The sequence below is a fragment of the Rhea pennata genome, chromosome 1 (genome assembly GCF_028389875.1).
Source record: "Rhea pennata isolate bPtePen1 chromosome 1, bPtePen1.pri, whole genome shotgun sequence".
Taxonomy (NCBI): Eukaryota; Metazoa; Chordata; class Aves; order Rheiformes; family Rheidae; genus Rhea; species Rhea pennata.
In genome coordinates this window covers 73,979,976-74,005,689 of record NC_084663.1, presented here as the reverse complement: position 1 = coordinate 74,005,689, position 25,714 = coordinate 73,979,976, and the positions used below count along the sequence as shown (strand labels likewise).

At 38.4% G+C, this 25,714-nt stretch overlaps 1 protein-coding gene across 2 annotated transcripts in view; it reads right to left on the bottom strand.

The window, feature by feature from the left end:
- ABCC9 (ATP binding cassette subfamily C member 9) overlaps positions 1–25,714 on the bottom strand; it is an 84,342-nt gene that overhangs the window by 55,637 nt on the left and 2,991 nt on the right. Inside the window, exons 2-8 of one of the 2 annotated variants that reach the window (XM_062591798.1) lie at positions 19,402–19,567; positions 15,617–15,758; positions 15,138–15,259; positions 13,858–14,024; positions 13,056–13,298; positions 3,520–3,714; positions 432–596 (exon numbers count right to left, since the gene is read on the bottom strand). In XM_062591798.1, the coding sequence (XP_062447782.1) occupies positions 432–596; positions 3,520–3,714; positions 13,056–13,298; positions 13,858–14,024; positions 15,138–15,259; positions 15,617–15,758; positions 19,402–19,546 (1,179 nt within the window). In that variant the 5' untranslated portion in view covers positions 19,547–19,567. The remainder of the gene's footprint in view (positions 1–431; positions 597–3,519; positions 3,715–13,055; positions 13,299–13,857; positions 14,025–15,137; positions 15,260–15,616; positions 15,759–19,401; positions 19,568–25,714) is intronic. The other variant, XM_062591809.1, reaches the window with a different exon arrangement.

Below are 25,714 nucleotides of genomic sequence, written 5' to 3'. Positions count from 1 at the left end.
TACACAGATAATGTTCCATGAAAACAGAACTTAGCCAAAGATACTCTGCAAGTTGACTCTGTTCACAGTGAGCAAAAATAACCTCATAAGCAAATGCACAAAGCAGACACAGAGCCAAAATGAAATTGTTTATCTTCATATATCTAACATTAGCTACAAAGATGTATTTTTATACATCAGAGAGAGTGTAAAACTTCCATATGTTAATGTGATGGTTTTAGTTTTCAGCAAAATGAATTGTTATTGTTAGTTTGGCTGTGCCAGTGATACTACTGTTTTCAGTTTTCTGTGTAAAAATACAATGCATATATTCTCTCAAAATATTGTTGTGAATTGACTCTTTAGATAAAGGACAAAATAATGATAGAACAAATCTGAAGATATTATTAATGCATTTTTTGGCAGAGCACAGGAACGATATCTTTGCTCACCAATAAAGCACCTCGCAAGTTGATGCCAGTTTCTGTAGTCACATAGTAGGAAGCCTGTAGGAATGTCCTCTGTAAGATAAGGGCCAAGAAGAGAAGAACTGCCAAAACATAAACATTCCTGAGGAATTCCTCTGAGGAAAGGTATGAATTTGATGGTCCCTTCAGCTGAAAAGAAAGGGAAAAAAGAAATGATATGACAATAGCATTGGAGGGATTATCTCTTAATGAGACACTGAGAACAAGAGGATCCAGGCATTGCATTAGAATAAACAGTATTGATGATATTACAGCAAAGTTATGACTATGTAGGAAATAAAAATTCTTGCTGTCCTGTATATCATAATCATTTGGATAGAAATTGAACTCTGGTGTTCATGTTCCAAAGACATAGGACCCTACCTTTTAGCAGTTCTGAAATGAATTGTTATTAGCAGAAAAGGGACAGTGAGATCACCAGGTCCACCTTATACTTAGTTTCTCTATAGAATTCTGATGATTCTTTGGGGAGATAAACATATTTCTCAGCAAAAAACAAAACCCATTCCACCTGCACCGTGAAGAAGGTGAAAAATAGTATTTATAATATGGGATTTATTATATGGTATTGGTTACTTGTGATAGATCTGTATATTATGGAAATAATTTCTTCCAGAAATATAATCTAAGGAAGTACAAATTTTACTTGTGTTAAAGCACCACTTTGAATAAAACAGGAATATATCTGTAAGTCCTTCCCATAACATGAAATTTAAATGCCTCAAAAGGTGAAAAGAAGATCTCGCTTTCATCACTGAATTTGTTTTCATTTTCTAGTTTTAACATTTACTGGGCTGCTCTGTTTCAGACAGAGAAGGAAGTAAACCAAAATACTGCGAGAAAAGCTGTTCCTTTGGAATTTCCGATCCAGCTGGAAGCAGCATGTATTGGAATTCTTACAAAAAAAGACAAAGAAGAAAGTCTGTTTTCATGAAATCTCCAGCTTGATTTTGAGATGAAAGGTTTGGAAAATATTTCAATGTAAGCCCCATATCTAAACCCTTAAAGATTCGTTCATCACTCTTCGTATTGTCATCTGCCACAAGACTTGCAGACAAGAGAGGTGCTCTGCTCTACCCACGCTTCCTTCATTGCAGTGACCCCCAGCCTCATCACACACTCATTCCTCTGCCACAGGCAACTGAGATGCAAAAATATGTAGTTTTGGGTCTGGACTTAGCCTATAATAGAGGGGAGTTTGTTTCCCATGCCTGGACAGACATTTTCTGTGATAATCAACATACCATAAAATTTCTAAAGCTATATAGGTACTCAAGCATTTATAAGCACCTTACAGAGTTTTCAGAAGGGCCATTGAAGTAAGACACATATGTCCCATTGAAGTAGTAGGACAGAGTCATTTAATCAACTCAAGATCCTTTGAAATGGGGGCTGCTTATGGGCATTATTGGGCAGATACATTTAAAAATCCTTCTCTTAATGTTTTCCTGCATCCGACTTCTGCATGTGTACAGCGGGGATAACAACAATATACCATTTGTAGATACATGAGTGTGCACGGAGCTCTCAGGAATAAAAGTAAAGGGGGAATAAGCACAAAATTCAATTAATTCACGTTAATTCAAGCCAGAGAGATTTTAAATGAGAAAGCCATAATAGCAAGAACAACCAAGAGAAAGTTTATCAAAATCCATAAATTAAAAGCCAATGTATTCTGAAATGTGTCCAAGAGAAATAGTGACTGTCACCAAGTCAGTCTATTGGACTAGTTTCAAGTTCTCCAATGATTTTAAGCGTCCCTTAAGCCAGTGTTGATTAAAACTTTAAATACCACTTTTCTGGAGAGTGCAAAAGATGAAGGAAGGAGGAAAAGTTACAGATTCCTAAATTGTAGCTCCAGAAATTATCATGTTCAAGTTAAAATGTCTTTTTTGTTGAACATGCAAAAAATCATTATTTTGTAGGGAAAAGGTGTACTTTTGACTCAATGTCTTAAATCCTGCACATGGATGTTCAGTGATGATGAAGAGTATAATTTGTTAACTTGCACAGTTGAAATCTTCTTCAGTAAAATGGCTAAATGGGAGTCTGAAGCAAAATTCAGAACATTAGTCAAGAACATGAGTGTCAGGAGCAAGCAATCAAGGAGAAAATACTCAGATAAAGTGATAGCAGTCAAATGCTTTATCTGAAGGGGAGAATGGTATTCCATTACATTATTCCATTCCATTACATTATCTATCAGATCATTCAAATACAAAACATTCACTGCATAAAGGGTGTGGAGATGTTTCCATACCAGAAAAAAGATGTAGGAAAATTTATTCTTCACATCTTGTCTGCTGTTGGCTAGTAAAATAATTTAATTTTTGTCTTTTCATTAGTTATGAAAAAACTCCTTATGACAGAAAATGTTCTGTTTCAGAGGCTTGTATTGTACTTATTGAAATGACCTCTGACAGTACAGAAACTTGAAACAAGATGGGAACCAGCATCTTTTGAGTATTTCTAGAATCATGAATGCCATTGAATAAAGCAGGTGCTTTTCTACTCCTCAGCTAGGTCATTCATTGTATTACCCACATAGCTTTTCATCACAGTAACAAGCAGCATAATCAGTCAAAACAGGGACTGACTATTCATAGCTTCCCACTGGAAAGCAGATTTCAGAAAGCTCAAGCCTATCAATGAACTACAAATGAACAAGTGCATAAAAATTAAGTGACTTAATTCCACAGACTTGTCCTTGGTGACTCCACCACAAAGTCATCACCAGCAAATGACCTGCCTGGAATGAGGAGGCATGGCTAAATGAGAGGCAGAAGCAGTTCCTCCTCCCTTGAAGTTCAGGAGTGACTCCAGAAGGAGGTAGGCACAGGGCAAATTAGGGAAGCCTGCCCTATCTGTGTTATATCTGTATTATATCTTCAATGTCCCTCCCAACAAACACTCAATTTATTTGAAAGAAATAATGATAGTAACAAAATGATGATGCTATATATATAGCACATATAGCCAGACATATTAAATACCTGATACGAATCAAAAACTGATACCAAACAACATCTTTCTATCAGTGTTATCAGTTTACCTTTTCTGTTGCATTTGTATTGTTGGTTGTATCCTGGAAGCCCTGGACAATGCCAGAAATGCATAATGGTCCAGCAAAGCCCAGCAAGTCAGCCAAGTAACGGAACGTGCTACTGAGAAGAATCGGTCGTCCAAAGGCACTGTACATCGCTAACCATATTGAGGGACTCCGATTGGGCTGATCTGCTACCTTTTTCTGTAAAACAGAGGAATAGGTGTAAGCACAACCAGAGGCCTTAATTTAATTCTTGTCTGGATGCCCAAATGGTTCCTGAAAAGTGTTTTATACGTAAATGAGTTAGCAAAAATGATGTAGATATCAATAGATATCAGATGCTCTTCAGAGGAAATTAAAATTCTGCTTCCTCTTGGTAATTGTGGTTCCTCACCTCTAATTACCAACACTTTTCTGAACCTTTGAACACAAGAACACAAACATAGATTAATCATACTGGCAGACAGCCATTACTCTTTGTCGCATGTGCAGCTCAGCAGAAGGTTTGACCTTTCAAGTCCTTGCCTATATAGGTAACCTTGCTTCCACTGTAGCTGTGAAACCACTTGATCCAATAAAGGCTTCTGATATGAGTAAGGGATTGAAGGAACAAATCCGTGAAAAACTTGGACAGATACCTGCTAGTGTGTTTATCTTGATGTTTTCTATCTCTTGGATGCCTTTCAAGAAGATTCACTTCAACTGATCACAAATTACTGGAAGTAAAAAGGTGAAAGTAGCGGGTTATCTTGGGAAGTAAGATCAAATCATCTAATGATTCTCTCTAGTCTCTAGTTCTGTTCTCTAGTTCTGTTAATCTATGCAACATCAAGACTCTTGCACTAAATTTCAACTGATGTATACCTCTGTGTCTGGTCTGAGGAGTTCTGATGTTTCTGATGTCCTTTTCATCTAGAGAAGAAAAATTTTTATTCAACAGATCTATGCTCTGCATAATATTTTCTTGCACTTCAGGCAGCAGCTTTTGACACACTAAAAAAGCATCTGTATTTTTCAAGTAGCACAGATGCATGCAAATTGTAACCCAGGCTAAGCCCTCTTGAGCGTTCACAGAGACATTTTAAGTGCAGCCTAGTAATGACTGCCTACCCAGCAAATCAACCCAAGTAAGTATGTCTGTACTCCGCCTGCATACTTCATCTCTTTTCTTCTCAGTTTTTTCTTTTATACCACTTCAACAGTGAGATAGAATATGCAGATGCTGCCAAAAATGTACAAATATACCAGAGGACCAAGCAACTGCTTATTAGCTTGGTGAGATTAGATCAGGGTGGTCATAAGCCATGATAAGAAACTCAGCACAGAAAAATAAGCAGCACAAGGACAAATTGGAGATAATATACTGGTTTTAAGTTCATCATCATCATTTTCTTTGTAGGCAAGGAGAATGGATGTCCAAGAGAAGTTATGGGGTATTCAGGTAGTACAGACTGTATTTAAAGGTGTTTTGGCACCTGAAGATGAACCAGTCAAGTTAAAAAAAAAAAAAAAAAAAAAAAAAAAAAAAAGTGTGAACAGACACTCCAAAACTCCCATTGAAATAATTTCAAATTAGGTGCCAAAATATGATTCTCTTAAGGCACTTCTCTCCTATTGAAACCATAGAGCTCACAGGCTGATCTTGTCTAAACAGATATTACATGTGCCTCCAGCCTACAGATACATTGATGTCCTCATTGCTGCCAGAAGGAAATTAAGATTAAAGCAGTAAAAATTTAGGTGCATCAGTATCTTATCAAGCCTGGACCCAGGCTGTCCTATAAATCTCACTAGACACATAAAGATTCCTCTAACTAAATGTGGCATTTACAGCAGTGTCAGAGCAGAATAAAAGGCACAGTTGGGTGTGAGTCACCTTCTTTGAAAGAATGTGTCTAAAATAGTTTAGTGCAATCTCTTCCATAAAAGTGGTTCTATCTCTCCAGTGGTTGTAAAGAGAGCTTGGGTTACTAGCTCAGATATGACTGCCTATACCGTAAACACCAAAACTTAGCTGAGATAAATCCCACCACTATTTCTGTTCTCTACTTGCCTAAAGACCTTTAAAATAACTAAGAGGTTAAAGGGTTTCAGAAGAATTTCAGAAAGTAGTAAGAATTAAAGTGCTTATTTTGATTAGGGATATAGCACAAGGACGTTATGGGAGTCTCACAGAAAAAAGAGGACCAGGATTTACTGCCTAATAGTCTTTGAACTAGATGGCTATGCAAGAGCCAATGTCATCTTCTCCAAATAAATGCTTTGCACTTTAATGCCTTGGAGAACTCTTCAGAGGAGCTAAGATAAATTATTAGGAAAATACGTCTGTAATATTTTAGAAACAATAGCACATACTACTTAGGACCTGCAATTAATTTCAGCCATTTTTAAAAACAATCCTTATTTCTTTCACCAGCTTTTGCTATTTCAGTAGCCATTTTTGGTACTACTACAAAATGCATGTACTTGTTATCACTACATTAAATTTATCTATCTTTCATTGGAATTCTATTAATTAAATTAAATTAATATTCCAATTATAAAAGTGGAATTATCATCATTTTGCTATCCAATCTCAATATGAGTCTTCTGCATCAGAAAAATGTTATGACCATGATGATGATTTTTGGTAGCATCCCAGATTTCTCAGACCTTTTGAGGCTATATGACTAGGAAAGCCAACTGAAGCCAATAGGTTTTGTCCCAGGCACAGGAGACTGGAAGGGCATGCTTTTCTTTAGGGAGGTGAGAAAGAGAGTTTTAAATCATAGTGTTAAAAATGATCCAGTTACAGAAAAGGAGGTAGCCGTACTGAAACACAGAGGAGAGCTGTAGCAACAAAAATGTGAGTTTAATCAGTTTATACACCCACACATCTTGGAAGCTTTTTAAATTTGTAAAGATTATTTTTATTAGTATGGTTGGTAGCATTTGTTGTTGTGTTAATTGACAGATCTGACTGTTGGTCTAAACTATGACATTAGTTAGGTTTTTCTTATCTTTGTTACCTCCATTTCAAATCACAGCAATGTTCTCTATCTCAGGGACTCAACAGTTGAAATAAAGGCAGACATTCAGCACTTGCTGATAAATCAAGCCACCTGTAAGATACACCCCAGCAAATTAAACCCCAGCAATAATAACTGTTCTCTCAGTGGGTAGTGTTCTTTCTCTTTGATTTCTAGGTATCTAAAAGTCTTTCCTCACTTTTTTTGTCACATCAGGTAAGACTCACAGTGACGCTTCAATAGCACATATAAGAAATTCTGATGGTTCTTGACTTTAAAAATTGCTTTTCCTATTAAACCATTCCCCTCCACCAAAAAAAACCTGTCCATTGACAATTAGGGAAGATGATTACATAGGTTTACACAGGATCAGGAAGAGGAAGTCAATGAGGCCTTCTACAGACAGTTGGAAATGGCCTCACGATTGCAGGCTCTAGTTCTCATGGGAGACTTCAACCATCCTGATATCTGCTGGAAGGACAACACAGCTAGGCTCAGACAGTCCAAGAGGCTCCTGCAGTGCATCAATGATAACTTTTTGATGCAGGTGGTGGAGGAGTCTACAAGGAAGAGTGTCCTGCTGGACCTTGTCCTAACCAACAAAGAGAGACTGGTTGGAGATGTGAAGGTTGGGAGCAACTTTGGCTGCAGTGACAACGAGATGGTGGAGTTCAGGATCCTACATGAAAGAAGTAAGGCAACAAGCAGGATTGCAACCCTGAGCTTCAGGAGAGCAGACTTTGACCTCTTCAGGGACCTACTTGGAGGAGGAATCCTATGGATTAAGCCCTAGAAGGAAGGAGAGTCCAGGAGAGCTGGCCAGTATTCAAGCATCACTTCTTCCAAGCTCAAGAGCAGTGCATCCCAAGGAGAAAGAAGCCCAGCAAAGGGGGCAGGAGACATGTATGGATGAACAAGGAGCACCTGGCAAAACGCAGACAGAAGAGGAAAGTACATAGAATGTGGAAGAAGGGACAGGCTACTTGAGAGGATTATAAGAATGTTGTCAGAGTATGCAGAGATGTGGTGAGGAAGGCTAAGGCCCATCTGGAATTCAATCTGGCAAGGGATGTCAAGGACAATAAGAAGGGATCCTTCAAACACATCAGCAGCAAGAGGAAGACTGGGGAAAATATGGGCCTGCTGCTGAATAGGATGGGGGCCCTGGTGACAAGGGATACAGAGAAGGCAGAATTACTGAATGCCTTCTTTGCTTCAGTCTTCACTGCTAAGGGCAGCCCTCAGGAATCCTGCAGCCTGAACGTGAGGGAGAAAGTCTGAAGAAAGGAAGACTTTCCTTTGGTCAAGGAGAATTGGGTATCGGGTTAGAGATCTTAGGCAAATTCGACATCCACAAACTCATAGGCCCAGATGGGATGCACCCACGAGTACTGAGGGAGCTGGCAGATGTTGTCACCAGGCCTCTCTCCATCATCTTTGAAAGGTCCTGGAGAACTGGAGAGGTGTCTGAGGACTGGAAGAAAGCCAATGTCACTCCAGTCTTCAAAAAGGGCAAGAAGGAGGACCCAGGCAACTACAGGCCAGTCAGCCTCACCTCCATCCCTGGAAAGGTGATGGAACAGCTCATTCTGGATGTCATCTCCAGGCATATGGAGGAAAAGAAGGTGATCAGGAGTAGCCAGCATGGATTCACCAAGGGGAAATGCTGCTTAACCAACCTGATAGCCTTCTATGATGGAATGACTGGCTGGGTAGATGAGGGGAGAGCAGTGGACGTTGTGTACCTTGACTTCAGCAAGGCTTTCGACACTGTCTCCCAGGCAAGATCAGGAATTGTCGGTTAGACGAGTGAACAGTGAGGTGGATTGAGAACTGGCTGAAAGGCAGAGCTCAGAGGGTCGTCAGCGGTGGCGCGGAGTCTAGTTGAAGGCCTGTGGCTAGCGGAGTTCCCCAGGGCTCAGTACTGGGTCCCATCCTGTTCAAATTTTTCATCAATGACTTGGATGAAGGGACAGAGTGCCTCCTCAGCAAGTTTGCTGATGATATCAAGCTGGGAGGAGTGGCTGATACACCTGAGGGCTGTGCTGCCATTCAGGGAGACCTGGACAGGCTGGAGAGTTGGGCGGAGAGGAACCTCATGAGGTTCAACAAGGGCAAGTGCAGAGTCCTGCACCTAGGGAGAAATAACCCTAGGCACCAGTACAGGCTGTGGACTGACCTGCTGGAGAGCAGCTCTGCAGAGAAGGACCTGGGAGTCCTAGTGGACAACAAGTTGACCATGAGCCAGCAATGTGCCCTCGTGGCCAGGAAGGCCAATGGTCTCCTGGGGTGCATCAGGAAGAGTGTTGCCAGCAGGTGGAGGGAGGTGATCCTGCCCCTCTACTCAGCCCTGGTGAGGCTTCATCTCAAATACTGCATCCAGTTCTGGGCTCCCCAGTACAAGAGAGACACAGAGCTACTGGAGAAAGTCCAGCATGGGACTACGAAGATGATCCAAGGACTGGAGCATCTGCCCTGTGAGGAATGGCTGCGAGAGCTGGGCCTCTTTAGCCTGTGCAAGAGAAGACTGAGGGGGGATCTTAGCAATGTGTATAAGTACCTGAAGGGAGGGTGTTAAGAGGATGGGGCTGAACTCTTTTCAGTAGTGCCATGTGACAGGAGAAGAGGCAATGGGCACAAACTGAGACACAGGAAGTTCCACCTGAATATGAGGAGGAATTTCTTTCCTGTGAGAGTGACAGAGCACTGGACCAGGTTGTCCAGAGAGGTTGTGGAGCCTCCTTCTCTGGAGAGATTCAGAACCTGCCTAGATGCAACCCTGTCTAGCATGCTCTGGGTGACCCTGCTTGAGCAGGGAGGTTGGACTAGATGATCTCCAGAGTTCCCTTCCAACCTCAACCATTCTGTGATTCTGGGATTTTTATTGATGGAGTAACCAAACTTAATACCAATGCATTAAATCTATCCTGGGATATGTGATGGATGCATTGGTATGTAGTTTGGAACACCTAGAGCAGTTGCATAAAAGAAAAACCTCAGAAATAGAATCAGATTTTTGATGGGATTATGTGACAAGTGCTACCCACATAAATACCTTGGTCCAAAAATCTGTCTGAGAAAGCTTTGTTGCATATCATTATTAAGGACTTCTTTCTCTTTGTACTCATATTAAAGAATTCTTTTATCTTCAGCAAAAATGCCCATTAATGTATTAGGGACTGTGAATGTGTATTAAGGAGAAAATATAGATTTAAGGTCACAGGTCTAATCCTATGTATGATGTGCATTGCTGCTTATTTTGCACAATGAACCTTTCAATTCACAGTCAGAATTTTTTAAAAAAATCTTTATCTCTCAAATTTTTTGGAAAGATATGATAAAAACCCTGTAAGATGGGGTATTTCAGTTTCTACAGTGAACTATCTAGAAAAATGAGAGAATATAGTGGGTCCACCTTTTAGTATATTTACTAATGGAAGACAATAATGAGATAAGTAAAGCCAGTTGCAATGTGGTTTTTGGCAATTCTTTGTTCAGGAAGAAAATGCAAACAGCATTTTTAAGCAAGGTTGATTTTTGAAAGAGCATGTTTTATCTGCAAGTTTATAGTATATTTGGATTTAAAGAACATATGCTATGTTGTTATGTTATGATATATTTTCCTATGTTATCAATCCTAAATTAGACACAAAAGAAGTAACTAATGACCTATGTCTTCTTGTAAGGTAGAATACTTTTTGCAGTACCAGCTACCAGATTAATATCAATCATTTATTTAGCTTTGCGTTGTGTTGTTTTATACTATTTTATATCACAGTGCAAATATTGATAATTAACTTTAAAAGTCTATAAAATATAATGTAGCATATAATGTAGCATGAAAATGATATTAAGATTAAATTCCTTGATGTTTTGAAAAAAAATAGTTATAGCTAAAGAACTTTTAGTAGTGATTGTATTCATAATGCTAAGAACTGCTTGATACAAATTTCTAAATACATTAAAAGAAAACAGAACAGAACAGTGGATTAAAATTGTTTCTGAGAAGTATTAGTGCAAGTCTAATGTATCAATGGGCAAACTTTCCTGCGGTAGGAATCAGAGGAATTCTATTTAAACAGCAGAATAAGGACTTCAGAAGCTATCCCACTGATATCAAAGGAAACAAGAAAAGTTTGCACACAGTGTTCACAGACTTCGTGACTACTCGAGTGGCACAATATTATCTTTGCAAAATATAGCAACCATAAAATGTTAATTCAAGACCTACAGATTTAATCTGCCATATGTTTGGGACACTGGTTTGGAAAACAGTGATTTTGAAGAAAAGGTCCTCAAAATTTAACCTGTTTCATTTCCCATGTTCTATTATTTTGTAGAGAACCTCAGCTGGTTTTAATTTTCATTTCAGACAGAAGGCATAGCAAAAAAACTTCAAATGAGTTATCTCAAACGAAATTACAGTACTGAACATTCATGTTCATGTTCAGTGTCTTTCATCAAGGTGTGATAAAAGAGATTGGGAAAGGAACAGAAGCTTTCTTTGTGCATGGCTATAGAGTGCAGGCAAGACCAGCTATCTCCAGGCAGAGGCAGAGGTAACCCAACTTAATCCAGAGGATTCTGGTGGGCTACCCTCACCAGCTGCAGAAGATTAACATGAATTACACCCTGGCAACAGAGACTGTGACATAACTTTTCTTTAAGATTGCAGACTATGTTACAACTTGAAGAATTTTCCTAATTCTGCAGCTGTTTTCTAACCCAAGCATACATAAAACCAGTATGTTTCTCTGTAGGAGTGAATGTCTGCAAGTTCTACTGCCAGGCTTTTTGGAGTGGTTCTACCCCTTTGGTTTACTTTAACATTATCTATGAAGTATCAGTTTATTTTAAGGTTACAGTCTGTTTTAGAATATTAACACAAATGTGCTGGAGGCTAGGCTAATTTGGAGATTTTAAACAATTATGGAAACCGATAGGAAGAAAAAATCTGGTGTAAACCAGTTTTACAAATGTTCGTGCAAATAATTGGATATGTACATTTTTGCAAATCTTCATATGTGCATAATGCACATCAGTGGAGCTGCACACTGAATGTTAGTATGCATGCATATGAGCAAAAAAACAATTAACTGGCTTTTTGGCATCTGAATAGCATATTTGTGCAGGCACATACAGTATCTGCAGATATAAATGAGCTAGAAACAAATACTTGCACTCAGTCACGCATACCTGCCATCAAGAGTCTGGCACAAAGACCCAGATCCTCAGGGGATGTAGGCACCTAAGTCCCACTGGTTTCTTTAAGTAAGATTTAGGCACCAAACATTCCTTTAAGGAGCTGGCCTAAGAGATGCACTTAGGTGTGCAAAGCACAATTCCAGTGACTCAGTAGTTTTCTATTTAAGGCAGAAGGGCCCTGGACTCCCCACTACTCCAGAAATCAATTACAAATGGTAAAATGAAAGAGATGCAACTTAAATATATTAAAATAGAAACGCTTATGTTAATTATGATTTAATTTCAGATTACTCAGAAAAGAGTCTGTAGCTCCATTAGTTACTGGGAGAATAGAGCTATTCTCAGCTTTTCCTTGCATTGCAGTTCTAAATTGCTGCATTGCCTGGAAACAAGTTTATCTGGTGTGTAAAAGAAAAGGATTTATATGCCTTTGTTCAATGTGCTGCATTTTCCAAATGTATTTTCCATTCTTCTCTGAATGCCTGTATTCTCTCTGTTTATACTTGAGAATTGATCTGTGCGTACAAACCAGGGAGACAGGCTTTCTCACCCTCTCTCTCTGCAAAACAAAGTATTTATTTTCTGGCAGAATCACCAGCTTTAAGCACAAATGAAACTACACAGTTTTGCCTAAATGCATCCAGAATTTTCTTTGGAAACTCCTTCCCTATCCTAGTGAGTTTATCCAACCTGTTTTTCTTGATGCATGTTTTTGAAGTAAAGGTACAATTACAGGGAAGAGGTTTGCTATAATGCTTCCATACGCAAAAAGATTTTTGTGTTCAAACACCCTGCTCTGTTTATACAACTTTGCTCCTCCTTCCAGTGAACACATCTGATAGGAAAGGTTATAATAGAGCCTTTACCCAAAATACATGTCTTGCAGAGGTTATCCATTCATTAGTTTGTACTCTCTCACTATACACACAGAAAAAAATTACTTAAATGTAGAGTATTTTTGAGAGAAGTTTTCTGGAGAATAAGTGAAGATGAATGTTCCCAAATGAACCTATTGAGAGAATGTCATCTAATTTAAGATGCTGTCATGAGTATTCAAGGTTTAAATTAAGCTTTCACTGCTAAATTGAAATCTAGTAAATCTGTTACGGTTTCAGTTTCCAATCACTCCCAATCTGGCAATACTCCCCTACCGTAAATTCACCTAAATTCAAACAGTAATCTTTGGATTAGAATTTCCTAAACCAAGATTCATCTTGGAATAGTCCTAAGTTAAAAATTCCTAAAACTAGGATTTCATAGCAGCAGGAAAAGTTCAATGTAACACTATCATTTTTAAGCCCTAACAGTGACATGGACATCTTAGGTTACCTTTTGTTCCTCGTATGCTTCTTTGAGACAAACATAATTTGTTAGTGCTCTCATTGCAATTGGAAGCTTCCCGATTGCCTTCAGATCTACAGGTTTCTTGTGAGCAGATATAATAAGTGTATTCATCCACCAGTAAGTTGCTTTTGAGAGCAGATTGACAAATGGCTGAAGAAACCTCACACCCAAGTCCTGCAGATCCTCTGGTGGCTTTACCTTCTGAGGATTCATGAAAAATACATATCTCTAGAGAGGAGAAAATAGAGAGCATGTGCTCAGGAATTATTCATATTAATGACAATTCTTAGTAAAAAAGATGCATAATATAAGTACACTGTCAAGTTTGCATTTAAAAGTAATTGTAAACTGAATGTAAATATAAATTTGTATTTAAACAGGAATATTTCCATTTTGACATCATAACTGGTAACAAATTGAGCAAGGTGGAATGTGGATACAGCTTTATAGACTACCAGTCCCACCCATCTGTCTCATAAAAAAAAAAGGAACTCTTGGGATACAACTGCCATTCAAATTATAACAGGTAAAAACGTATGCTTACTTATATATTCACTGCATATATACTTTGATTAACATAGTATATAACGTAGAGATTACATGTACATGTACATACACATAAATAAATATGCATGTATACCTACCTTTACTTATGTGCATACACTCTGTTTGTGTGTGTGTGTGTGTATGTGTGCACGTGTGCGTGAGTGCATGCATGTGTGTGTATGTATACACATGCATACCCATACACTCACACACATACCAAGGCTAGAACCTGATAACATACCCTAACTCGAATGACATTGATCTCCACAGCCATCAGCAGCCCATAGAGAATGACCATAATTCCAGTGATGCAGAACCGCAGCTGAGAAAAAGGCACACCATCCTGGCAGTATCTGACAAGCTTGATTGTTTTAGTGATAAAAGCCATTATCCAGTAAAGAAAGAGAGCTGTAAAACAGAGACACAACCATCATTTTTTTTAAAGATATTTTAGATACACCAGTGCCACAGATGCTGTAGTGCTCTCAAGTAGAAATACTCCATAGCTTACCTCAGTGCAAGCATGGTGACCCTATAAATCATTAGCCTGCAGGCTAACAGGGGCACAGTGTGATTTCAACCACAGTTAAGAACTCAGGATTGCGAGATCTGCTTTGCATTTTATTTCCCCAAGTCACTGTTTTCTTCCCTGGGCTACTACCTTTCAATGAGATCCACAATGTGGATCTTCGTACAATTGCAAAAGTCCATCTAGGGTAATCTGATGGGGAACTTTCTTTTTGAAATGAAGTGAAAGCCACTTAACCCAATAAATATAACACAGCTTCTTAGGAAAACTTAGCAGGGTGCAGCCCAGGTGCTCATCTGAAATGTACTCATTTTGAAAAGGAGTCCGTATAGTTTAAATTTTATCCTGCCACCTGATTTGTATCAGTCAATGGCTAGTTCAGGTCTTTGAGCTACAGGTAATTTGGACAGTGTGCTTCCCTGAAAAGTTATCCAGCAATGTCTAGTCAAATTCTTCTGTTCTTGCATCATCTCCTGATTGAGCTAGATGTAGTGAATATCAGATACTTGTATTTCTCACAGGGAAACCTGTCTTTTGTCCCTTTGGAAAGGGTAGCAGATGGCATTCATCATCAGGTTTGGTAATATCAAATTCAGCTGCAAAGGATACTGGGAAATAACATGGGATGGCTCTTGATCTGATTACTATTAAAAGTGGCCTCCTACTACAGTCCTTATGAATGAAGGCAAACTTTTGCCCAGAAATATTGAGTAGTGTTAAAAAATACCTAAAAGCTCATAACAGAATTATATCAGGCATACTATACTTTCCTTTTCGTGACGATTTTTAAAAATAGTTTCCAGTGTGTACTTTATAAAATGTGCAATAGCTCCTATAATAACTCCACTTTTAAGAGCACAAAATTCTCCCTCTCTCTGCCTATTCTCATGCATTTCTCCATCCTCTTCAATCTGAAGTGAGCTGGCTTTGAAAAAATTTGGAATAAATTACTGTTTTTTATAAGAGTATATAAATGTCAGACTTAGACTTACCCAACAGTAACTTTGGAAAGTTAGATGTTTCAATATTATGATAATAGACTATGGATACTGTTGCAGCCACAAACCCCATTATAGCTGGTAGAAAGAGATGCAGATGTCGGGATTTCATTTGTCTGAAAACAAGTAAGGTACAAGTTAGAGAATTTGGTGGGTTTATTGACCCTTCTTGCATTCCTAGGTGTTCTGCTAATCTACTTGAGAGGATGAGTATGCCTTCCCTGGAGAAAGATTTTTGTCCATGCAAATGCTTTAACTGCAGTTAATATTCACTGGCTGTTGTAGCTTGAGAGAATAGCACTGTGCTAACAACAGCTGTTTGTCTTCATCTCTCTAAAAGCTGGACAGTTTGTGAAGCAATGCCCCATCCTTTCTGGAAAAATTCCTTATGTCTTAACAGTAGGTCTGCCATGCATTAACACTACACATTAACAAATGCAATTAGCTGGACTATCCACAAAATGGCCACTTACGTATCTGAAACTATGCCCTCCGCTATTTCACACACATGTACAAAGAGGAGAGTGAATGTCAGAATCCACCGCAGATTGTGTCCAGGGAAGTGCAGCCATGTGTTGTGGTGAATCTGAACTTTGGAGCTTTGGCTTCCCCAGCCTGGAAAATTAGTGAAGGAGAAAGGCTATCACACAGTCAGCAAGGATCTGGTTATCAATCTCCTATTCTAATCCATACATTTCACTCAACAATATATAATGAATGCAAAAGAATAAGGAGGCTACGGGGGCTGTTGTTACTAATTACACGACACAGGGGTCTCCGAGCTGCCATGTAGCCTCTGCAGTTTAGACCTGACCCTGCAGACAATGGAGAAAACAGACTTCTCAAGACGGCGATCAAAGGCAAATCCTCAGTCTCCTAGTCAAGGAGAAAGAGCTAAAAAACAGTAGAAACATCTCAAAGTCTCATTGCCATGTAAGAGGGACTGACAGAACTTAAATGATGGTGTCATCTTGCTTTTTCCAGTCACAGATAACAGCGGATAAAGTTTCCAAAGGCTATAAAAGTGTTATTCTCCAATGAGTTCTCAGAGAGATTTATTTAACTCAAACAAATGAAGTTTATTATCCTTGTCTCAGGCCTGGTTAGGAGTATGGCTGGCCTCAGGGGATACTGAAAGACAAGTTCTCAGTCTCTGTCCTTCAGACACAGCCCCACCTCCTTGCACCACCCATGCTTTGCACGTTCAAAGCTCCCAGCGCAAGATACAACTGATGTAATCATTGAATTCAACTTGGAGTCCTCTTCAACTTCACCTGCTCAGATGGCACCTGTCCTTTTCAGACATGAATCTCTGAAGCCAGCTACCTGATAACAAGCAGGACACCAAGGATCTGACAGATTCAACCGTGCTGGGGGAGCTGAGGACTAACTAGAGGTCAGTTTGCCCACAGGGGAATGAGGGTGCCTGGCCCTAGGCAAGTCCTGTCTCACATGTGGCATTGTAAGGCAACTTGTCATCTGGGCTTTCTCATCCTGGTACAAGCTTGTCCTGAACCATTCAGCCAAAATGTTCTGGCCTGTGTGTGTCCTTCTGACAATGGAAAAATAAGACAAATCCTGAAATTCCCTGACCGACCTCATGAAGTGCATGGATAGTCCCAAGAACAGTGAATTAAGAGGAAGTAAAAACAGTAAAATAAGTTTCACTAGGGGAATGAGCATTATTCAATTCTTTCAGTAATTGAATAACGATATACTTTTGATACGAAGGGATACAGTATCTCATAATACTTGGAGTCTTGGATCTCAGAAACATAAACAAGAACCCAGGTTGATTCATTCTGCATATCTGCCAGGATTTCACCATTTCATCCCCATTTAACCCGCAACCCACTGCAGGAACAAAATATTGTCTCTTACTCTTGTCTACCAAACATTCTTTATAGTTTCCTGAGATTTACCTAATCTAATATGGCTTTCTTTGACTTTGCTCCTATCTTTGTCTCTTCCAAGCTGCTTTTCAGTTTTATTTCCTCTTGGTCCACACACTTGCACACACGTGACTGGTCATCAATTTTTCTTTTTTGGGCTGAGTCTATATTGTGGACTCCAGCTGGCTCCCAGGCTCTGAATAGTCATTAGCCAAGCTACTTTAGACAATATGCTTTTGCATGAAGCTACTTCCTTTTGTGTTCACTTCTGTAACTGGGTTTTTCTAAATGACGAATATGTATTTTGGAGAAGATAAAATATTGTGAGGGCTGTTCTACTGTATTTGTCTGCCTACGGACAGATTTCAGGCCTTTCAGGAGAGAATAAGTTTCAGGAGTGTATATGATTGTTCTCAAAACACAAGAGAGTGAGATTTAAGCCTCAGACTTGTTCCAGAATTCTCAGTGTGTTTTTATCTCTTTTTTGAAACAGCACAGGATTTATTTTGCCTTACTTTAGGTATCTGCAGTGTAGATATACAGTGCTGGGACTGAACTAGTCACATGAAGCTTTCTAGTGCCAATGTACTTCTAAGGCAGAATTTGTCCTGAGGTAGTCATTTCAAAAAAATACAATGAATTGTTCCCTACTAAGCCCTGTTTCTCTCCCTGGGCTATAAAGACACTCTAGCTTACTAGCATAGCAGGTGTGAAAAGATACTAAGGCAGTTTTTTGGAACTCTCTGAAATCATAGTAGCCTAAAGATGAATACTGCTGAAATACTGTTGCCATCTCTTAATCCAACCAGTCTTTTAGCTTCTAACAGAATCACAAACACAGAAGGATGATCTCTCATTCCACAGTATAGGAATGTCAGTTCAACTGCAATTTGTCCTGATAATCATGGTAAAAGATAGAAAACAAAGAATTATACACAATTTAGGCTATTACGGATTTTTATCCAAACGTTGCTAGAAAATAGACTGAAAAGTTATTGGCCACAACACTATTTCAAAATGAATTGTCTAATACCAGTAAAACTATTAAAATAGCCTTCCAAAACTTGATCCATAACACATAATGTTATAAAAGATTATTATCTCTACCTTCTGATCTTGCATTGAATTTCACTCAAATGATTTTGCAGACAGCCCAGTAATTCAAGGATGGACTACGTCTCATCTTAAAAAAGGATCCAGAGCTGACATAAAGATTTCTGGTGGAAGAGTCCTGAGTAATTTTTCCAGTCTTTATTTATGCTCTTGTTGAAATATGTATCTTATTCCCTTGTTTAATTAGTTAGTTTTCAGTCACTGGATCTTGTTATACCTTTGGTTGCAAGGTATTGATTGTCTTAGCCCACAGGTTCTTGTAGCCTATCATTCAATCACTTCAGCTTTTTGCATGATGGAAGTCCTTAAATTTCTAGTTCTAATATATTACTAACTTTAAATCTTCCTCTTGGAAGGAATGTGTTACTGTGTAAATATACTACACCATGAAGGTAACACGGAGTAAGCTACTCGCCATTTCTCATGCATTAGTTGGGAGATTCTTTCATTCTTATTAACATTTATGGCCTTTTTTGGCAGCTATTAAAGTTTATTCATCTCTTACAATCACTTAGAATGTCACCATTTGACAGCCCTGAAAAAGTCTTTTCAATTGTATTTGTCTCATCATTGCAAATAGCTGAGATAAAGACAAAGAGAAGTATTGTTTGAGTATTTACATTTAGCTTTCTCAAGAATATGTAAGCTACAGTCACTTAACTGTCCTAAATTCTTCTAGAGATAGATTTATCATTTCTTATTTTCATTTCCACGGACAAATATTATCTACTTAGCTCTACTTTTGTTTACAAATGTTGGCAAAAAATGAATTATTCTGTTTTAAAAGTTTTCTACACTTACCCTAGCCATAGATTCAAGTTGCGCATTTTGGATATTCTCCAAAATTCATTTAACTTCAAGGGAATTCAGACCCACTGTCCTAAGTCTTATAATATCTAATAATAGAGAAGACTGCAAGCTGCCAAGTTCAAATCTGAATAAAACTTCTCCTGAGAAAAGTTTCAAAGCATTTGGATCTGATTTCTCTGGTTCTGATCCATCTTTTCATGCTGCTTAGTTCAGATTTGTATCCAAAATTCCCACTCTTTCAAATGGACCGGCTTCAAGCGTTCTGGATCAGGACATTTTATCTCTTCTTTCTGACAATTAATAAATACAAATGAGCTAATCATTTGCACCAGAACCCCTGTAACCTTAAAAGACCACAGGCCTCCAAACACATACAAACATGGTTGAGTTTAAATACACACTCAAGCATTTGCAGGATTGCACAACTCCATTCAATAACTCACCAATGAACAAAATTGGAAAGGTGATAAATAGCAAAAAGACATGGGGAACCAAGTTGAGGGCGTCCACAAAGCAGACATTTCTTAGGACACCAGCACTGATGTTATAGGCTGAAGCATTGTCATTACCACAAAATGCGAGCCTCATTGCTTCTAGAAGGTCTGCCTGCTACAAAAGAGAGAGAGATCAGAGATGTGTTGAAGCAAGAGTGTGGCTATCAAGACATTTCTTTTAGCTAAACACAAAATAATAAAATTAATAAAGACATACAGAAAGAGAATATTGAACAAGCGATAAAGAGTAACTTAATAGGATTCTAAAAATGCTCATATGCCCACCCAAGTTTAAGCAAAATAGAACTAAAGCTAAGTTTATATTAAATGTAGTGTTGAATACCTACTCACTGATAACACTGTGCACTTTTAGTATTCCTTACATGCATAAATACTGTGTTGCAAGAGCTCTATATTCAAAAGCGTATAGAGAGAAAAATAAAAGTTATGAAAAATTTTCTGTTTCTCATAAGAAAACTCAAAGGCACATAAACTGAAGCCTGTCTGAAACTGCATATTTGATGAGGCAATATTCTCTATATCTCTATGCAACATCTCTGTTCATATTATCTGTTGTACTTCATTTTCAGTGCAAGCTCTGAACCTTTCATATTTGTAGCTTGGCAGCTTTACTTTCATCGACATTTTGCATTTCCTCATTGTCCCACAGAACAACAATGGTTGCATTATAATTAGAATTACAGTTGCCACTTGCCAAATTCTTAATCAAAGTTGTAGTGAAGATTGCATGGGTGGTAAATCAATACTTATGCCTGATCCTGCAAATCCTTAGGCACCTGTTTAGTTTCGTCTGAGTAGTTTAGTCGCTTCCATGACTTCTTGTGAGATTACTTCTGTGCACCAAGATAAGCTTATGTGTTCATGCCTGCAGAGTGGGGGCCACAGTATGACCCAGAATTATGGTCAGCTTCTGTTTTTTATCAGCCTATGTGTTACTTATTTACTCATTCTTCTTTACAAGAAGATTGAAACCAAATGTTTCACTGCTGGTTTCCTTCTCTGCAAGTTATGGAGTAACATATTTCTGTAGAATAGGTTGTTTTAGCTTATTTGTTCACTTTTTTCCTCCCAAATTTTACATATCAAACTGTAAAGAATGTCATTAATTCAGTAAAGCATATGTATGCTTTAGTGAACGCATCTTTCTGCACTAAAATTTTACATATCAAACTGTAAAGAATGTCATTAATTCAGTAAAGCATATGTATGCTTTAGTGAACGCATCTTTCTGCACTAAATTTGACATTAATGAGCTTTGTAGAATCCGAACAATTAGATATGCAAAAAATGCAAGAATACAATTAAAAAAAAAAGTTAGTTGAATAGGAAAATAATGCTTTCCTTCTTTCCTCAAATATATCAGTTAAGTTCTGTTGGTCTACTTATTTATACAATGCAAACATAACAAAGAATGTATAAGCTGCTCAAGTGCTTCCTTAGAGTGAACATAAATATATAGCTTTTAAAAGAACAGAGTTCAAAGACTAACCTTGAACCTCAGCTAAACCTTCTTTTTGCTTTTTGTTTGCTTTTTGTTTGGCCTGCAAAGCATAATCCAAATTGAAATATTTCAGTGAAATGTGTAAAGGAGTTGGAATTTGAGTGAAAAGAATGTGATAAAAGTAGGTCTTTTCCAAACATATCAACAAGTCAAGGACTGACATTAGCCAGAAGTTAGGCATAACTCAAGGTCATATGGTGGACCACATTCTGAAAAAATCTGTGGCTTATTTTGTGGTGTACAAAGGTGATCTTACAAGAAATAAGTGAAGCTCCTGAATTATTCACATTCAAAAAATTAAGAGCATATGGAAAAATTTTCAGTATCAAAATTTACATGCTGACAGGAAATCCGTTCAACCTTTAAGTGGAAGACGGAAAATTTGCGCCATTCTCTATAACGAATAGCATAACATGACTATTATCATTTTATACCAGTCAGGCAATGCAGAACAATAAAAACATATTCAAAACTACAAATGACTAACAATATAAAAGAAATATTGTGTTAAGATGAATTATGTTTGAATATAGTGATGAGTTATTAGCAGGGTATATATGGAACTTTTCAGAAAAATTACAGGGAGATTGTTTGATATTTTCTTTGTAAAAACTTGACATGTCTCCTTTAAGAGAAACATAATAGTAAAGATAATCTTGAAAATCAAAAGTGTCGTTTCCTCATTTTTATTGAAGGTCAGAAGTCCAAGGGAGTTGTGCTGGGAATTTTCCTCCCTTTCCCACAAATATGACTCTTTTCTGACATAGCGTAAGATGCTATTGTGGTCTAGTGGTTGGATTGGTACTGAAAGGTAGGAGTATCCTGGGTTCAAATAAGCACTGCATCGCTGACGTCCAGTGTAGCTTTTGGCTTCTAGTCAACAACGAAATTGGGAGAAAGTATTAAAACTGTGTCCAAGAGGCCAAGATAAGAGGAACATGTTTTTTTTTTTTTTTTTGTTTGTTTTTTTTTCTGGAAGGGAAATGTAATACAGGCAGTAGACATTCCTGTGGAATAATGGACCATTAACTCCATGGAGAGTGCCTTCGCCCACCTAGGACTTACCATCAGTTTGTAGAGGTTTTGTATTGCACCTCAAACCCAAGTCCCTAGGAGCTCTCAAGGAAGATGTGTAACAGCTGTGCTGTGCCTAATTTTGTGACGCTTTTGTAGTGTGTCCAATAATACTCTCTCTCAAAAATAATTGTCCTTTGCATATTTGTAGGGCTGAAAAAAGATCTGGCCCTATTTTCAGTACGGATATATAGAGACAGTATCCATCAGACGGATGATAATTTTCAAAAGTACATTCAAGTAGTCTATTCAAATACTTGTACTACAGGCTCATTTCAGAAAGGAGGCAGAATTTAATTGTCTTCTCTAAAAACAAGAAATAAAATCAAAGGCTACAGGCTGGTTACTATTTGTTAAAAGAAAAACAAACAGACAGTGAGAAGTATTGTATAGTCAGTGAACTGAGATATGCTAACTGACAATCAGTTCCCAAGTTTTAAAACCACAAAATACTTCATCATTAACCAGCACATTTGGTGATCATCATTAAAGCTCCAAAGATTTAACATCTATTTAAGTATTCTGACCAATGTCACAGTGTGGTGTTGATTCACTGAAGCTTATGATTTGGCCTTCCAAAATGCTCACCAAGTAAAATTTCCCTTTTTAGCAGCAGGTACTTCAGGACACACTTTTACTGTATTCTTTCTTTTTCTTTTCCTCTTTTTCTTTTTCTTGTTTTTTTCTTTTCCTTTTTTCTTTCCCTATTCCTCTTCCTTTTCCTTTTTCCTTCCTTCCTTCCTCCCTCAAGTTTCACAGTGTAAACAGAGGGTGCCATCGCTGTGTTGGAAGTGAGCTATGGCTGCAAGTGATGTGTCTGTATCTGCAGTTCTGTGTCTGCTGATGTAGGTCAGCTTTCACAGATGCTTACTCTGGTGTTTACACAGAGAGGCTGCAAGCAGTTCCTCTGTCTTGAAGAGTGGTTTATGAAAATACACTGTGTTAGAGCTCTAAGAAAAAACGTTATCTCAATGTGCCTCCAGGCAACAACAAACCACTCCATCATTCCCTTCCCATCCACATCTGGTCCAGTAGGCAGATCTGATATGCCCTGCTGCTCCACCTCCACAGGTTTGCACGTATGGCCCAAAGCACTGGCTCCAGCTCTGTTTCTGGAAATCTCACGTAGGAGATGCACAGATGCACATGCTCATGGCATGAGGCATAAAGCCTCTCATGTAGTTTCTGTTTCTTTGCTCAAGTTTCATAGATAGGGCAAATGAACTGGATTAAATCCTCCTGGCATGCAAAGGAGGGCTCTCTGCATTTAAAGCCTGGGAGTGACACTTCCATTTGGTTCAAAGCTAAAGTTAGCCATTACTTTCTGCTGCATCAGGGCAGCCTCCAGATACTCATCTTGATTTGCCTCAGGATTTATACGCTGTGTTCATCTGCAGGTAGGAAAGAACAGAACCAAAAGACCCTGGCAGAAAAATAAGTCCTTGAATTCTCTAGATGGTATGGGGCACTTTCTAGCAATGGTTGTGCAGCTCCACCAAAGTTAACAGGAGCTGGACAATAAATTTCCAGATGCAATTGCACATACAATGAAACAGTGTAACCCTAGGGCTTCTTCAAAAGGAAAACTGGATAACATAATGTCAAAAATTATTTGTGCCTACATTAAGATCCCATGCTTGTAAAGATTACCGTGGCTAGCGGTGAACACATCCGCAGGGCTGCACCAATGAAACTGCATGTAGCATTTTCAGAAGTATCTGACTAATTTAAGAGCCTAAATTCCATTTTCAAATGCTATTTCAGGATTGGGAATTAAGGCTAAAGAGAACTTTAATAATTCTAAACAATTTAAAGAGTTTTAAAAGGCCTCTGCTCCAGTGATTTTCAATGCATCCCAATATCCTATATCACTTTTTTTAAAGAAAGGGGACAAATGGCATTCAAGTAACATAAGTACTTTTGAACATTTTCACTCGAGAAATTGATCTTGGGAATGAAGACAGCTTGGAAGATCTTGACTGCTGACAACCAATGAAAGACAGAATGAAAAGGCATTATTCCCTCCTGTTCTGTAATACCTAAGATTTAATTTCACAAAATGGAAATTTGAAATGGAAGAACAAAATGGAACAACAAGTTCAAAAAAAAAAAAAAAAAGAATTCTGTTGTGCTATTGTTGCAACTCATCAAAAACTACAGCTGGGTTTAGAAAGAAAGATGGATTACTTTTATGACTGGTCACTGATTAAATCTGTGTTCCTTAATAGTAAATTAAACTGTTCTTCCATTGGCTTTAATTCTTCTAGTAAGCCTACACACTTTAGGCAGAACTAGACCTGCAGAGAGGTGAGCAGAGGTATATTGGCTATATGTGAAAGAATTGTTTGTTCTGTTCTGTGTAGAGCATTGTGTAACTACATAATTAAATACACTAAAGACTTTTTTATATTTTTCCCAAGCACTAGTTGTTGATCATTGCCAAAGATTGATCATGAACAGCCTGATCCTCTGGTACCCATTGGCAATCCTGTAATGAACAGTCATATTGAAGATCTCACACTTAGCTCCAGGAAATCCAGAATAGAGTTGACTCAAGGCTTCCTACAGTTAGGCAAAGGCAATTCTCTCCTACCCAAACAGGAGGATCTAGACTTTTCACTGTGTGCAACTTTGCAGTAAGTATGGAAGGAGAGATCAAAGAGGAACAGCTGGGCTGAAGAGCCGTCGAGGAGATATGAAGAAATTTCTGGAGTCAGGGGATGGAAAAGAGAACAGCAGCAACCGTTGCAGTTAAGAGTGGTTATCCCATCCCCAAGCTGCACTTGTGAAGAACCCATCCTTGGTAGCACTGGCAGCAGCCCAAAGCTTGGCCTCCAGGCATGGTGCATAGGCAGATGAAGCAGACTGGTCATTTTACCACCCGCAGCAGTCTGCTGCTCCCAGCAGCTGCCTGCTTCACTGTGGTCTACACAGCCTAGCGGAGAGCAAGGTAAATGTTAGTTCAGTCTCAGAATTAATGGTCCTGTATCACCACAGTGTTATTCCCAAGATAATTAGTCTTACTTGTAGCAAGCGTGAGCCTCATGCTGAGTTCTTGTGGTCATCATACTTCAGTTTCCAAGGTAGCTCCTTCAGGACTAGCTCAAAGACCTCTGAACCATGGGGTGCAGTACAGCAGAGAAATGCCCACTATTTTCTTAGTGAATTTATATCTGCATATATATATATATATATATCTGCATCCCAATGGAAGTGATAGTTACTGGAAAGTACGCAGGCCTCTTTTTCTTGTATGGATTACTAATACCTTTTTCCTAAATTCATGTTCAGTTAGGAATCTTTGGAGCTGAAGGTTTTTTACATGAAGGCAACTTTGTCTGGCAAATAGTAATGTCCGCAAAACTGGGAGCACTTTGACTGCCAGATTAAAAGAATAAAATGTACAGCCCAAACATCAATATTCAGGAGAGAATAGGTGGAACGGTAACAAGTTCTTTTGTAATTTTTCAGTCATCTAAAGCTATTGATCACTATTTTCCATCAGGAAGAAGTAACCTTTCAGAGTAACTGTTGAGATCTTCTTATACTAATTTGAGAAAACAGTCTTTTTCACAGTCATTGCAAAAATACTGAGGTTTTCCCAGTGTTTGGAAGAAACAGAGGAAAGAAAACAGCTGGTATTCTTTGAAAGAATAATTTGTTAGA